The following is a 15,224-nucleotide window of genomic DNA, read 5'->3' as shown; positions in this document are numbered from 1 at the left end:
CTTTTGTTCCTTTTTGACATCAAGGATATGGAGGGATAGTTGTGTCTTGCAGATTGATCTCAGTATTACAAGCACTAGGTAGTTTCCAGATTTCCATCTTTTAACTTCAGTAAAGCTTCTCTTTGTCTCAAAACATCTACCTAATATATTAGAATGTAATTTATTTTGGTTCAGACATGAGAAGGGGGTTGTCAATAGCCCATATCCTTATAATTACTCCTTTTATTGGAACTGCATATTTTGTTTGAAAACATTTTGGACCATGCAGGAGATTACCTATTTCTGACATATTTTGATGAGGGTTGTGGCTTTATTAACATTGTTGTCCTTATCCAGCTAGTACGTTATAGCAATAAAGATCAGTTTCCCAATATGTGAATCTAGCTTTGCAAGTTTATAAAAAAATACTTAATTCCTCTAATTTTGATTTAAAAGTTGAGTAAAAATTCTCATATGGAATTGAATGTGTTGGGCTGACATATTTTCATTTTCTGCCTTGACTTAGCTGTACTTCCTGTGTTTATTTTATTGGACAGATAGAACCATGTATCGTACAAGCTGAGTTGGTGCCAACATAATATTTCCAATAAGTTGTTTAATTACTGAGCAAGTCTGCTTTCAAACTGGGCAGTGCGCCCACTGCCAGTGTGCAGCACTGGGTTAGAATAACTCAACAATTATACTGGTTGTGTTTGAAAAGCATCCTGACTCAAATCAGCTGTAACTCTTGGACAGGGTAGTTAAGTATGCCAATAATTTTTTAACATCATCAGAAAAGGACTTTCCTTCTTTATTGGTCTCCAGAGGCCATCAGCACTTTTTCACCCTAATAGTTTGTTTTAGCACCAAGGAAAATTCGCTGTCTTCGCAATTTTCCCAGCCTCGGTTGGCTTACATTGGAAAAGGCAGAGCTCAGAGCTGAGCCTGCATATTTTTGGAGGAACTCAAAACACCGACTGGTCATATGCCACATAATTTGAACATAAATATATCACAAAGAGCTATGTTCTTGATCATGCTTTTGTTATGAGTTCTGAAGAAAATATTAAAGAAGGGTTGTTTGTGATCTGTTGTAAAAGTGTTTCTGAAATACAGAAGAGACATTCTTCCCTGTCTGTGTGGATAACATACCAGATCTGAAGCTGGTATATCATTCTGTTTTCTAAACAGTAAATTAAAGAGCCGTCTCTACTACTTGCATGATGTTTTGGGGAAATCTTGCAACCAAAGAATCTGTCTTTTATTCCAAAATCCAAATTCCAGATATAATTATGGAGAAAAGGGCTGAGGAAGCAAAGCTAGCCTGTTTTGTTTTGATTGGACTAAAAGTTTAGACTCAAGCTCTCTGTGGTCAGGAGGCTGAGATTAAAGAGTCTGTAATTAGATTCAATGCTCCATGTGTCTTAATGCCCTGAAAGGCCAAACCCTTCTCTGCAGGCAGTGGTAGCTGCCAGGATCATCAAAAATAGTCCATAGATGCAAGTGAAAAGGAAATTATGCACGCTTTCTGAAACAGTTTGTTCTTACTTGTTGTGTCTTGCTTCTGTAAAAAGAAAGGATAGGAAATCCCTCAAAATATCAAGAAAACAGGTAGATCTTGAGGTTGAAAAGGAAGTGTTTTACTTCTGAAAACAGATTGCCTAATTCTTGTAGGTAATCCTCTAGGTTCAAGTCATAGTTTTGCTTCTCCTGTTTTCCTCACATTAGATACAGTGGTACCCAAAGCAAAAGGTTATTAGATGTGTGTGGTTTTATGTGTGCACGTGTATGTGTGTGTGTGAACAGAGAAGAGTTTTCTTCTCCAGTCAGAAGAGGACAGGTGCATCTTTTGATTTATAGTTTATGCCAAATAAAAATGAATGCTTTTGTTTCAGAAATTTCCTCGTTTGTGTTAACAGTAATGAGCAAAATGAAGCATCCTTTTAGCTGAATTAACACTTGAGGGCAATGCTTGAGGATGAGTTTGGTGCTGGTGACCTTCTGCAAAGGAAGGGGTGGCACTCCACTGTTCCCTGGCCCAGCTGCCCAGCGCCGGGGCTGACGGGAAGTGGCTCCGGACCGCACTCTGAGCGCTCTTCTCTTTTGCAGGCAAGTTAAAGATCAAAATAAGAAAGTAGCAAATCTGAAGCACAAAGAGCAAGTGGAGAAAAAGAAGAGTGCGCAGATGCTGGAGGAGGCCAGGAGACGAGAGGATAACCTTAATGACAGCTCCCAACAGCTTCAGGTAAGCTGGGAATTGAATTAATGCAATTAGGACAATCAGGCAGGCTTATCTGCCTGGCTCTCTGCTCTACCTCCTGATCTGTTTTCATAGCTGTTACCCAAGAAATTTGTTACTGATTGTTTAAAAGGACACATCTATCCTACAGCACTTCAGAGAAAGCAGTCTCTCTCAACTGCCTTCATATCTTACTCAATTTCCATAAGAGGAAAAAATACTTTTAACTGCCAACTTGGTTATGAAGTGCATCGTTGAAATAATTGTATCAATTCTGTATTGAGATTGGTGTGACATTTCTTTCTTCTCTGCTCTTCTAACAGACTTTTTCTTTAGCTGTTTTGTGTATTTTCCCAGCTGGTTTTACCTTACACTGGTGTCTTTTCTTCAGTAAATGAAAGATAACCAAGTAAGTATTCTTAGAGTCAGCTGGAATTGTTGTGGGGTAACTGCAGGACCATGCTTTCTATGTGTAGTCATTCCTTGTTTGCTCTACCTCATGAATTCTTGGTATGCTTACTAGTCAGTTGGCTTTATTTCTGAAATGATCATGCTGCTGCCCCATGGAGTTATCTGGTCACCTCAAATCTGCCCAGGCATAAGAAAGCCACTGGTATAAAAGCAAGTAAAATACTTCTCAGAGTGCTGTGTGTTGAGATTAGCTGCAGGAGGTTTATCAAACGGTAAGTTTTCAATTGCTGTCATAAAAATATTAAGCTATTGGCGTGAAGCAAAGCAAAGATGCCATGATGCTAAGTGTGGAGATAATAGACATTTTGACTGTGTTTTCTTTAATTTACAAAAGTAACTTTCTTTTTGGTGAGTGAAAATAAACATGGTAACAGTACCCAACCCTGTAGTCTTTCATTTTGTAAATCTTTAAAGAGCAAGCCTTTCTTTGGTGTTTTCCTTTGTTATCCTAGGTTCAATCCTGTTTCTTTTTACCAGCCACGTATCTTAATACATCTACCATGAAGACACAGAATACATCCTAAGAGTTCACTAGTAAAGATAAATTCTCTCCTTAATTCAAACAGATACTCCTTTACTTTATTCTGTGGGATGCTGGGGGGATGTTTTCAGCTAAAACTCTGAAAGAACCACAGAAATATGTGTCCATGTGGAATGCTCTCAGATGCACCATTTTGTGGTTTTCCCCATCAACTCCAGTCCTGTATGTACAGGGCACTGAAATAGTTAACTTCCAAGTGTACGAAAATGATTTCATAACTGCAGCCCTTTATAAAAGGGGGGAATGTGGGATTTCGACGTCTGCTAATAGGTTTTGTGGCTGTAATGCTATGGCAATTCACAAGGCTCTCGTTATGTGGCAGCTAAGTTTAAATAACACAATCCTCCTGCTATTAATGAAATGTCTTTAAAAATTCCTAAAACTACTACAATATTTGGTTAGATTTCTAATCTGCATTTGAGTAAATCTGTATTTCAAGTTTGAAAACACAGCTGGTACTTGATATTTGCCTTGCAGTTACGTGGATGGTGGATTTATTGAATGACACCATTCCATCAGACCATCATCTTTGTTTTTATGTAGCACTTCCAGATTTTAAAAGGGATGGCTTCCTTTCCTGGCTTCCCCCTTCCCCACTCCCCCAATTATTCTTTCCCTTTTCATTTTCCTATCTTCTTCACATATGTAATACACTGAAAAAAGCCTGAAATTTGTTTTCTCTCAGCTTCTATTTGCATACTGAAACCACTTTTCTTTTTTTTTTTTTTAAGAAACAGTAAATTCTGTAAAATGTTTGTACTGCATAGCAGTGAACAGAGTGATATTTCAGTTACTGAAAACTTTTAAGTCCTGTTTAAACTATTTAAGTTTTTGGTATGTCAAGGATGGTACAGATTTGATGGGATCAGTGAGGCAGCTTTTGCTCAGAAATTAGGTGGAAAAAAATGGTGCTGCTTTACATCAGAGTTCTTTAAGGATGTATAGCTGCCCTTGCAATTTCTTATCCAGTTCTTTACTTATAAAGTGTTTTAAGCAGTTGCGAGAGCATAGATATAAAAATATGAATAGCAGGGATGTCTTCACCTTTTTCCATTCAGGTTTTCCAACTAGAGATCTCTATAGAGCAGTACATACTTTTTTGCACTTTGCTTATGTTGTGTTTTATTCTGCACTGATGTCTGTTGTTTTCTATATAATTACATGCAAGTTTTTCTGACATTGAAAACAGACATTACTAAATGCTTGAAATAATTTAAGATTGAAGTGTGATGTGATAGTCAACACTGAAATGTGCAAGTTATCATGGTATTAATTTTATTTGAGTTTCCCTAGTGCTTTTCCTGCTTTTGTGAACATAATTGTCCTGTTTGGGTGGGCTCGATTTTAGAGAGCCTTTCCCCATATTCAGCACAAGGCTGAAGGGAATGCTTTCATTCACAGATGAAAAAGGTCTGTATGCTCTAATGAAAATATCAGGCTAAGGTAAAATATGGAGTGTTTAATGACAAGTGACAGGTTCAATAAAAGCTCCTTCCTTTAGAAGAGCCCTCTGCTTGTAGCCTCTCTCTCTCAAGGACTGCAACATTTTGGTTTCCTGGAAGTAAAATCTACCCAGGACCACATTTCAATTTGTTAGTTGTGGAGACCTGTCTTCTCTCTAGACTCTTAAAGGGCACTGCCTTGTAATAGATTAAAAAAATTAAACCTGAGAGGACTGTAGATTTTTAACATTTTTTTTATGCAACCATTGTTGGCTTTGGGGTCAGGACACACAAGCACCAATTTCAGATAATTTTGGTCTTGGTGGTTTTGGCTGGGATTAATAATAAGACATTATGAAATGCTTAAAAATATATGATGTGCATGTTCTTCGGTTGACCGTCTGCAATCCAGTCAAATAAACACGCTCCCAAGCACACAGTGCCCTCCTCTCCTCTCTGTCCCTAACAGGCCTGTGGTTTCTTTCTTCCTGAGTCCAGTAACAAAATGTTCATTTATTCACAGAGCTCTGATGATGGAAATTTGGTATTTTGGGGAGTGAGGGAAGAATGAAAACCATAATGTCTCAATTCTAGGGAGATGGATAAATGGCTTTCCAAATTTGTCTTTTCCTCCTGGGCTCCCTTAAACCACAGCTCTCCAGAGATCTGAGAGGTTAACTAGTGTCTGGTCTATAAGCAGGATAAAAAACCAAACAAACTGTTGGGCTGGAGTAGAAAATTTTTGCTTGAAGTAACTAAAGCTTGGCTATTGTGAAAAATAATTGATATGCTGTTTAGTCCTAGAAAGGTAATGTTTACTGAAACTTCATTATATTTGAATGGATATTTCAAGCTGAAGGAAGTAGGACACTTTCAGATAATTCTTCTGAAAGGAAGTATGCATATTTTCTAATTCTATCACTCTAGCGTCTTCCAGAGTTTTTCCAGACTTTTCAGAATATCTGTGGTGTGGATTTGTGTACTGTTGAATCTGTGTTGCAGCAGGTACCCATCAATCTCTAATTGCTGCTGACAAACTATATGTCCAGATGATGTGTAAGATATAATTGAGTGCTTTAATGAGCTACTGTAGAAAGCAAGTAAACTTACTAGCTCTTTTTTTCTTTTTCCACATCCACATTTAGGTAATTTAATGTATATTCCTAATCCATGAATTGTAGATGCAAGTATATGCTGTTTGTTTCTTGTGATAGTGTATTTCTTTTATCATATTGGAAAAAAACCTGTCCTTTCAGTGGAAAGAACTCTACTTTTAACCTAAACAAATATGCAACTTTATGTTCAATAATATTTTTACAGTGATCCAGGCAAAGCTCAATGAAATAAATAGATCAGCAAGTACCTTCTCATCAAATGAACCTTCTATATTCATTAAATATCAGCCACAATGTCCCAAGCCTGCCAAGCGTTTAAGAGGCATTTGGGCAATGCCCTTAACAACGTGCTTTAACTTTAGCCAGCCCTGAATGGGCCAGGAGGTTGGACTGGGTGGTTGCTGCAGGTCCCTTCCAGCTGAAATAGTCTGTTCTGGTTAACTGTTTGGTATGCACACAGCCAGTCTCAACACTCAAAAACCTGATAACCCAAGTGGAGCCCAGTACATCTGGTCTTAAATTACTGAAGAATTTCCTCTTGATGTGCTATGATTGGATCTTGAAGGTGGGGTGGATGAAGTTTTTTCATCTCATCTCTTGACAGTAATACTATGCCATAATGAAAGTTATGTTTTGTTCTCTTTTGGCTATTAGTAAAGCAAGATTATGCTTTCCTAACCAATCTCTGAACTTGCTTTTGGACAGTGAGAACTAAACTTCGGAAGAAACGGTTAAAGTAAACCTTTCCAAGCTTAAAGCTCAAGATCTTCTCGATAACTTTCTAGGCATCATCAAATTTGAAGCAGATTGGTTATGCTAGTTAAATATGTTAGGTGTTTTCCTGGGATAAGTGACTTTCAAGTGCAGAGTTCTGGGCTAATTCTCTTCCATGTAGACCACTGCCATATCAGATTCCAGCCTTGCCTGCCAGATGAGTGGAGTGTACAGTTCAACATATTGCAGCCCAGGAAGCTGTCAGCTACTCCGTTTGTTTCAGCCTGGCAGAAATCTATTCTTTAGTGCCATCTTGCATCTGCAGGAGTTTTTCCAGAGAACAGTCTTACATGTCAAACACGTATCTGCTCACTGAGCTCAGATGCACCTTTGGGAATTACTCAGGTTGAAATGTTCTTTTTCTCTCTCTTCCTCTCCCAGTCCTTTTTAGACATTAATTACATCATGGAGAGGTTTTGGCCTCGCTGTCCCTGGGTAATTCTCCATGCTGCCCAGCCTTGGAGGTGTTAGTATTCTGTGGGCCTGACCTGGTGCCATTAGCACTTACGCAAGTGGCTGTAATTTCACTTAAGGCTACATTCAGTTCTAGGTCATCCTCATCCTGTCATCCAGGACAGAGCTCATGGCATCAATCACTGAAAGGATACCAATTCACTTTGCAATTCCTTTGTAAAGAAATGTTTTAGTGCTTTTTGAAAGGATGAGTGCTTTTTGTCAGTTACCAAATGGGATGAAGCTTAATATTGTTACATGTTCTCAATAATTAAGCCAAACATGGCTCTGAGGTAATGTGGATCAGTGTTTTACTGTCTGTCTCTCAGTGTTATGTAGGACTTTTGTTAGTGAAAATGCAGCAAGTATGAACAAACGCAGGCTCTAAAGAACAAGCATACCTCATAAAAATCTAAATAGAATAATTGTATGCAAATTTTTCCTCCTATTTTATTTGGGCAGTGGTAGCCAATAGGTGGTTTTGGGATCACTTACCCGCCAGCTCTTTCTCTCAGATTCTGTGACAGCTGGCTGTGCATTACAAAACAGGATATACATATGCAGTAGAGACATCAGTATGCATCATGATTCATTAGTGATGTAATATTCCAGTAGGAATTTTCATTTCCATCAGCTTTTACGATACATTACAGAAAATACAGTGTTCCACAAACTTTTCATTTCTGTATGTATTTGGAGGGTTGTGATTTTCAGCACAGTGTGTTGCAGTTAGTGTAGACACAGGCACATATTTAACCCTGGCAGATGCTTTGAGAAAAGCTAGCTCTTGTTCTGATCATGTCATAACCCTCTGTCAAGAGAGCTTTTTCTTATCTTTCCTGGATGTCTGGGAGAAGTTCCAAAAATTATGACCTTTTAGCTACACTTTTTGTCACTTAGGGTGAGGGGAAGTTTCTTGAGGGGAGGTGAGGAGGAATTAATTTGAATCGTAGCCCTTTTTTGGGAATTAAAAAATCATAATTAAGCATTTCTGGATGCACCTACTTTTATGGCATAGATAATGCGTGAATGCTGAATAGACACCTCACTTCATACTTCATTATATATGTGTGAAATAATACAGTAATTATAGACAAGACTCAGATATTCTTCATTTGTAATGCTCTCTAACTGAAGAAGGGCTGAGACATTTTCACCGTGTTAATGCCTTAATCATTTTTATCGTTCAGTGACATAGAAACAGGACTGAAAAGTTCATTGGACAATGGAGGAATACTGCACAGTGCTAGAAATCAGTGCATGATATGAAATAGCACTATTGTGACATTATATTTTCATGTAAAAATTGCATGTTGGATTTCCATCCCAGCAAGACAGTAGTGCACATAAAAATGAGTTTCTATCTTACAAAAAGGGTTTCTCCTCTTGTCTCTTTTGAAATGATAAAGTACAATGTGGATTTCAAGAAAGGGTATGAAGATTTAATAACAGATTGCCAGAAAGTAAGCTCAGCAAGGTAAGAGAAGCATCTTGACAAACAAGAAGCCCTGCAGCATCTGCTCAGCTGACGTCCTGTTCCTAGAGAGATCAGTGCTTTTTATCTCTTATGCTTTTACACGTGTGCCTGGTGGACTTGGCAAGACAGTAATTCTCCATTTACTTAAAGGAAGCTCATCAAGACGAGCTTTCATACACATTAAAACTAAAGATTATTTACCTGGGTCTGTTTCTAATACCAGTTTCCAAGTTTTCCTTATAGAAATCTGATACCTCCTTCTCCAAACAACTGCATACAAAGTATATGGTAGTAGGGGTGACTATTAAAAAAGTGTAAATTTACCTCTCTCATTTCTTAGTTTTCTTGGATCTGTTAGGTTTTGGTGCGTTAACATTCTTACAATGTGGGCTGTGAGCCATGAGCAAACTGTGGGGACAGTCGTGTCTCCAGTTTTATTGAAGCCATTTTTCTGATGAATATTTGCAAGGTCTACCTAACTTTATTTTTGCTCAGGTGTGAAATGTTGCATGCTGAAGCACCAACAAAAAACATACGCTTTTGAACATGGAAAATGATTTGTCTCAGAAACAGATTTCTCTGTGGCTATACGAATTGTAGAAAGAAGATGCAGCTTTTTAATCTAAAATAGAGTATCACAATAAATACATGACCTTGTTCTTAATTTAATATGGCAGTTCTTATAGAGACAGAATCTGTCATTCTACGTAATTGATGTTTATGACATTAAATCCATAGTTAAGGAATTACCTTTTCTTGTGTTTCACCAGGAGAGAGTGCTCCATTCAGAGTACTTGTTACCATAACATTTAGGAAGGAAGCTTGAAGGGCCCTGACTGTTGGAGAAGCATTTCCCTGGATAGACACTTAGCCATCTGCTCTATCAGTTTTCACTTTATGGTTTAGTTTCGTTTACCATACATTTATTATGTGCAGGTTAGATGAATTCATTGCTTTCACATCTTTAAAAAAGATGAACCATTTGACTTTGTCTTCTTATATAAAGTAAAAATGCTCTACAGTTTTGAACAGACAGCTGGAAAAAATTCGTGGAAGTCACTATTTACAACTAGCATTAGCAATCTCCCAATTATCCCAGTATTTCCTTTAACTGCAAATTGAGATTTGTAGTGAGAGAAAGCCATCATGTGGCCTGAGAGTTTTTAATAGAGGAAAGAAGACTCCCTACATCCTAACATTTTTGTGTGATCCATCAGGACTATTATTCCCCAGACACATTTTCACCCAGTCTTTTCTGCAGAAACATTATGTGTCCATGGAAGATGAAACCTGCTATTTGTGCTCCTGGCTGTTTGGCAAAGGCAAGGGTTGGTACCCTTTATGATATGCCAGAAACTAAGTACAGTGAGGACTGGACAGCTGAATGTGTGCCAACAACCTAAACCGCTGGATGTTTTTTGCATAGGCTTTTTTCCCCAAGATTAGTATCTGAGTTCAAACTGCTTTCCTAAAAACTGTCAGAGAGATTAATGTATCTGTTGACAACGTGGTGTGGTTCCTGTGAGGAGGTCTCCCCTGAGAGCAGAAAACATTGAGGGCCAGATTTAAGCAAAACAATAGGAGCACATTGAAGGGGAAGAACAGCTCTCTTTTCATTTTGGTGTCTTATTTCATGAGCCTGAGAAATGGTAATAAATTTGCATTTTTTTCTTTTTCTTGATTTTTTTTCCTGTCTCTCTCATAAGCTTTTTTTTTTTTGCTTGCTGTGTTGAAAGTGGTTTCTAACTCATTTCTCTCCAAGAATAAAAATGCCCAATTGCCATGGCTCATTTCATAGTCTCATTGTTTAATAAAATTGCTATTCTGTTCTATTCTTCTTTTGCACAATAGAAGAAGAAAGGGAGATGGGGTGATGATGGGGACCTCAGACAGAATTCAGAACTTATTTTTAAAAAATAATACACATGGATTTTTTTTTCTATGCTGTGAGAACAAATGCTCAAGCATTTCCTTAAAATATTTCCTCTAATTCATTTCGAATAGTACTAAACCTAATTAATTTCATTCTAAATCCGTATTTTTCTTTAATCTTGCTTACTAAGCTGCCCAAATTGATGTCACCCTTAAACTACTCTTTTTTCTTTTTCTGTATAGAAATCAGACTATTCTGTCTTTAGTTAGCACTTTCCTATTAAATTTTTCTCTTTGGCTAAAATTTACAGATTCTTAGGATATATCAGAACAACTGCCCTTACTGTGATGTGCAAATATAGACTGGAATTGAGACTTAGGCTGCAAATTGTGTTCAGAACTGACAGAAGGTTGTAACATACTAAAAGTCAGCACCAGTCCTTTCACCTCCTTCATTTGGTTTGATGTGCACTCAGACCTCAATGCAGGCATGGGGAAAACTTAACTATACTGGTATCATTTAGTCTATTACTGAGGACTAAAGGAGGATGTTATTGACATTCTAGAAGATGTCTGTAGTCAGTTAAAATTCATCAACAAATTCACTTTAGAACATTATGTTGGTTTTGTTGCTTGCGTTTGAATTCTTCCTGCATTTTGATATCATTGGGGTCAGATGATTTTCCAAAGCAAGGAAAGGGCATGAAAAGCAAGGCAATAAAAGCTGAAGGAACACGGTGTCTCAACAACGGGCATCCATGTCCTTCTAGAGCACAACTTGTTTCTGCCTGCCAGTCACCCCCTCATCGTCCTTTTGAAGAACCATTGAGTATTCTTAAACTGGAAACATTTTTTTTTGCATTTTAAGTGCATCTGTCTTTATGTCCCAATGCTATGAAACAGTTGTTGTTTTGTGCTGAGGTGATACATCTAGCAAAAAATGGCAGATGTAATATTTTCTGTAAATCAGACTAAATTTTTGTACAATTCCAAATTATATTTATTGATTTATTCAGGATGTTTAAATGAAAGATAACCTATATAGCTGCACAAGTATCTCATAACTGGAACCCATGGGTAAAAGAGAAGGTGAAATTCAGCATAAGTATTTATTTATTTATACATGTCAGGAGAAACAATCTTAAATATATGTGCACAATGATGGGTTCTTTTTAGCTCTGTTACCATAGGAGAGCAATCTCAGAATTAGAATAAATAGTTTTATGAAAAATGTTATTGGTTAGAAGAGCTATTAAAAACCATTTAAGAAGTATGAAACAGCAAACCAGAAAATGCTGCTGTGCCACTGTGTGCATCAGCAGTGCATTCCCCTTGTCAGTAACGTGCAGTGATGCCAACCATCCACCACAGAAAAGGGTGTGGCAAACGTGGGAAAGGGAAAGGCAAGGAAGAAAGTAGTAAACATATGGACAGGCTTCTGTTCAAACAGATATGAAATAAAATTAAATACTTGAACATGGAAAAGCAGTTAGTGAAGACAAGAGCCAGGGAGTACTTTTTCCAGCTTTGCATACTGAAAATAATAGAGGATCATTTTGGAATATTTAGGGCTAAAGGAAAACAAAAACTGTTTTTCTCATTCCTCTGAACTAGTTCAGGCTTTTATAGAAACAATTAGAATTTTCATACAAAGAAGTGAGAATCTCTCAGAATGTGAAGTGTTTCCATTTTCTCATTCTTTTGGGTTTTAAGTCAGTTAATTTTAGTGGTGATTTTTATGAATGTTATGATACTAAGTTGCCTGTTTAAAGCTACTGTCAGTGTAATGCTTCAGATACACAAATGAGAAGCTTTTATTTTCAAACACCTTATTCCAGTATTTTTAAACTCATTATTATTTAGCTGTCCAATTTTTACATTTTTACAATTTTTACATTATTCTATTCTCATCAATTGTATCTAATAGGTTTTCCATACAGACAGATGAATTCACTGCTGCTGCACACCTAAGTCATTCCATTCTCCTTGATCCTTCCTTGCTGAACTTAGAATAAGTTTCTGTTACTGTATACAAGTCATATTTCCTGTCTTCAGGTGTATCCTTAAGTGGTACAGCTGATTGTGCATTTGCTAGTAAAGATAGTGAGAACAGTTTTGATATTTTAAGCCAAGCATTTCCCTAAATTAATATTTCTATTTCTGGTTAGTAGCTGAGTCCATGTTGTACCAAGGCAGATCTTTTCCTTGAAATTACCTTCACTTGATGTGTCTGACTTTCAGGGGGATTGTGGGTGCATTGGGGTGTTTCTGCATGGCGTGTAAAAACAGTGATAATTTAATTCTGATGGGAAATTGTTTTAATGATCTCTAGTTTGAAGATGTGGAGAAAGGAGGATGTCTGCATGGAGTGAAATTAAGAATAGGATGTTTTTAGCTTAAATAAAATGGTTAGTGGTTAGCAATGGGATCTCTACAGATGGTTGCTTTAAAGGAAGCAGTTCATAGCACAAATACAAAAGCTGTTCTACTATGATGAACATCAAGAAAAAGCCATCAGAGGCTAAAATCAAAAACCAGAGATGGTTGCAGGAATTCCCTTCAAGACTGAGAGAGTGGAAGAGATTCAATGGGATCAACTGCTCAGTAAGCATTTCCTCAGTGGTGTTTTTATCAGTAGCAGTTTTTGGCATATATTCAGCTATGAAAAAGAGGGAAAACAAGAGAAGTGGTTTTTTAAGCTATCTATGCATGCTGCACTGATGGGTTTTTTTGCTAAAGGATTGAAAATGAGCAAAGAAAGGTAGGCCTTATGACTTGTAATATATTAGTACAATGATGATGACAGGACTGACATTTACAAAGAGAGTTCAGGCAAATAAGGCTGTATCGAGGGAATAACACATGGGTTTGAGCTTTGTGTTAATAGTGCAGTTAGTTAGAACTGCTGCTGGTTTTTTCTGTAATCCTGTATCAATTTAGGAGCCTTGAGTCATAGTATTGATTTATGAGTGAAGAAAAAATCTTGGTACAGTTGCATTTCTCCAATTAGCCTCTCCAAAAAACACCACACGCATCCCCAGAAAAAAGAAGACAAACCAGATAAACAAAAAAACCCACAAAGGCCCATAACAATTAGAGATATCTATTGCTTTTGCTCACTTCAGATCATTTTCACAGCTGCATTGTCAGCTTTGGGTCCCATTTCAGTAGTCCATGCAGTGACCTGCTGTGGTTTGATAGAAACGTTGTCCCTCTAGGTTTTAAAAACTACAAATGTGGTAATTTTCAACAGCCGGAGCGAAGTGTTAAAACTGCTGGCACCCCGTGCAGCTGCTAAATGGTAAACCTGGTTGTTAGTATTGGCAGGGTGCTTGGGTCTATCTGGGCTGTTGCTAATGAGAAGTGCCTGTACAAGCCCCAGATTCATAACGGATTGCTGTGTAGGGAGCACCAAGCTTACAACAGCAGGAAAGAAGTGTCAAAGAGACGGCAGCTGTCAGGAAAGGACATTGCCAGCTTCCCACAGGAATAACCACTTCTGCCTTTCCCTTTCTGGGCCTGTGTAATGGTCTAGAACTGTCCTTTTCTTCTCCTTCTTCCTGTTCTCCTTCAACTAGTATTGATTAGGATCCTTTCTTATCGTTACCTCAGGCCCTGGGTATTTCACTTTGCTCCTGATGTTGAACAAAAATGCTGCATGTTCTGGAAATACTTTTGGAAAGTAATGCACCTGGGTGGTCAGACGTAAAATATCTTGAAAGAAAAAAGTGTGAATGGCTGGACTTATAAACACATTTTTGTATACAATTTAGCAATTGTCAGGCAATAATAGCAATATGCACGAGTTTTATTAAGGCTTTTATGTGTATCTAAGAAAAAGACAATGTGAAAAATTAAGCCTCTATTTTCATTAAGTTTTCGCTAAGTTTTTTTTCCTTTACATTTCATTTTCCTTTTGTTTAAATTAGATCTGTTGATAGTAATTTGTATCTATCTGGTTATTGTCAATTGCACTCTATCACTAGAGCTGATACATTTCTTTCCCAAATTTTATGGGTTTGGGTGGTTTTTTCCCATGTACATATATTTTAGTGTGCATCCTTCCCATGTACAGAAGAGCACATATTTTTGTTGGCAGCATCATTCATAGTCCTGCATCACTCTTGAGTATTCTCAAGGGACAGTATAGTTGACACAATACTCAAGGGACAGTGTAGTTGAAACACCATTCTATTTTCTACTTTTCTATTTAAAAAGAAAATTTCACTGGCCATTTCTCATAATCTGTTGGCTTCTGTACAGTTTTTTTCACCATGCTAATTTTAATGGGCTGGTTATATTAAATCTATCATGCCTAGAAATAATATTTATCCATTTTTTCTTTTTACTGTAAATATATTTTTGTTCTCTCTGGAACTGATGATCCACAAGTGCACACATACTCTGGATGTACACATACTCTCTTTTTCCACTGTAGTATTCTCAGAAGAATGTACTCATCACCTTCTATTGTTCCTCATGTTTTCAATACAGCATATGTGGTGCTGTGGCCAGCTTTGGTTGCACTTCCCTCTCAACTCCTATTGGAAATAAATTCTTCTACTGCAGTCCTTCTCCTTTAGTCTCCTGTAGTTATTTTTCTGTGTTTATGTAACTTGTCAGGCTTCAGTTCCAATCCATGTGTCTTATTTGGCAGATACAATCCTCCAGATGCTGACATATGTTGTTCTAATGACATAATCATCGTGTATCTCAGGTCTGATCTCCAAAGATGAGGAAATGTTGATCAAGGAGCTCCTGCTTGGCAGTTTGTGCCTTGTAGCTCTCAGACTGTTCCTTTCATTCAGCAACTCCTGATAATTACATATGCTGTTGCTGTGCTTACAAAAAAGCCCTCTTC

The 15,224-nt window shown here is 37.4% G+C and overlaps 1 protein-coding gene across 14 annotated transcripts in view; it reads left to right on the top strand.

Moving 5' to 3' along the window:
- ERC1 (ELKS/RAB6-interacting/CAST family member 1) overlaps window positions 1–15,224 on the top strand; it is a 282,238-nt gene that overhangs the window by 145,171 nt on the left and 121,843 nt on the right. For all 14 annotated transcript variants that reach the window (XM_039570271.1, XM_039570277.1, XM_039570270.1 and 11 more), the window contains one exon: window positions 2,089–2,224. In XM_039570271.1, the coding sequence (XP_039426205.1) occupies window positions 2,089–2,224 (136 nt within the window). The remainder of the gene's footprint in view (window positions 1–2,088; window positions 2,225–15,224) is intronic.

Source organism: Corvus cornix, chromosome 1A (genome assembly GCF_000738735.6).
Source record: "Corvus cornix cornix isolate S_Up_H32 chromosome 1A, ASM73873v5, whole genome shotgun sequence".
Classification (NCBI taxonomy): Eukaryota; Metazoa; Chordata; class Aves; order Passeriformes; family Corvidae; genus Corvus; species Corvus cornix.
This window is presented reverse-complemented; position numbering and strand designations above follow the sequence as displayed.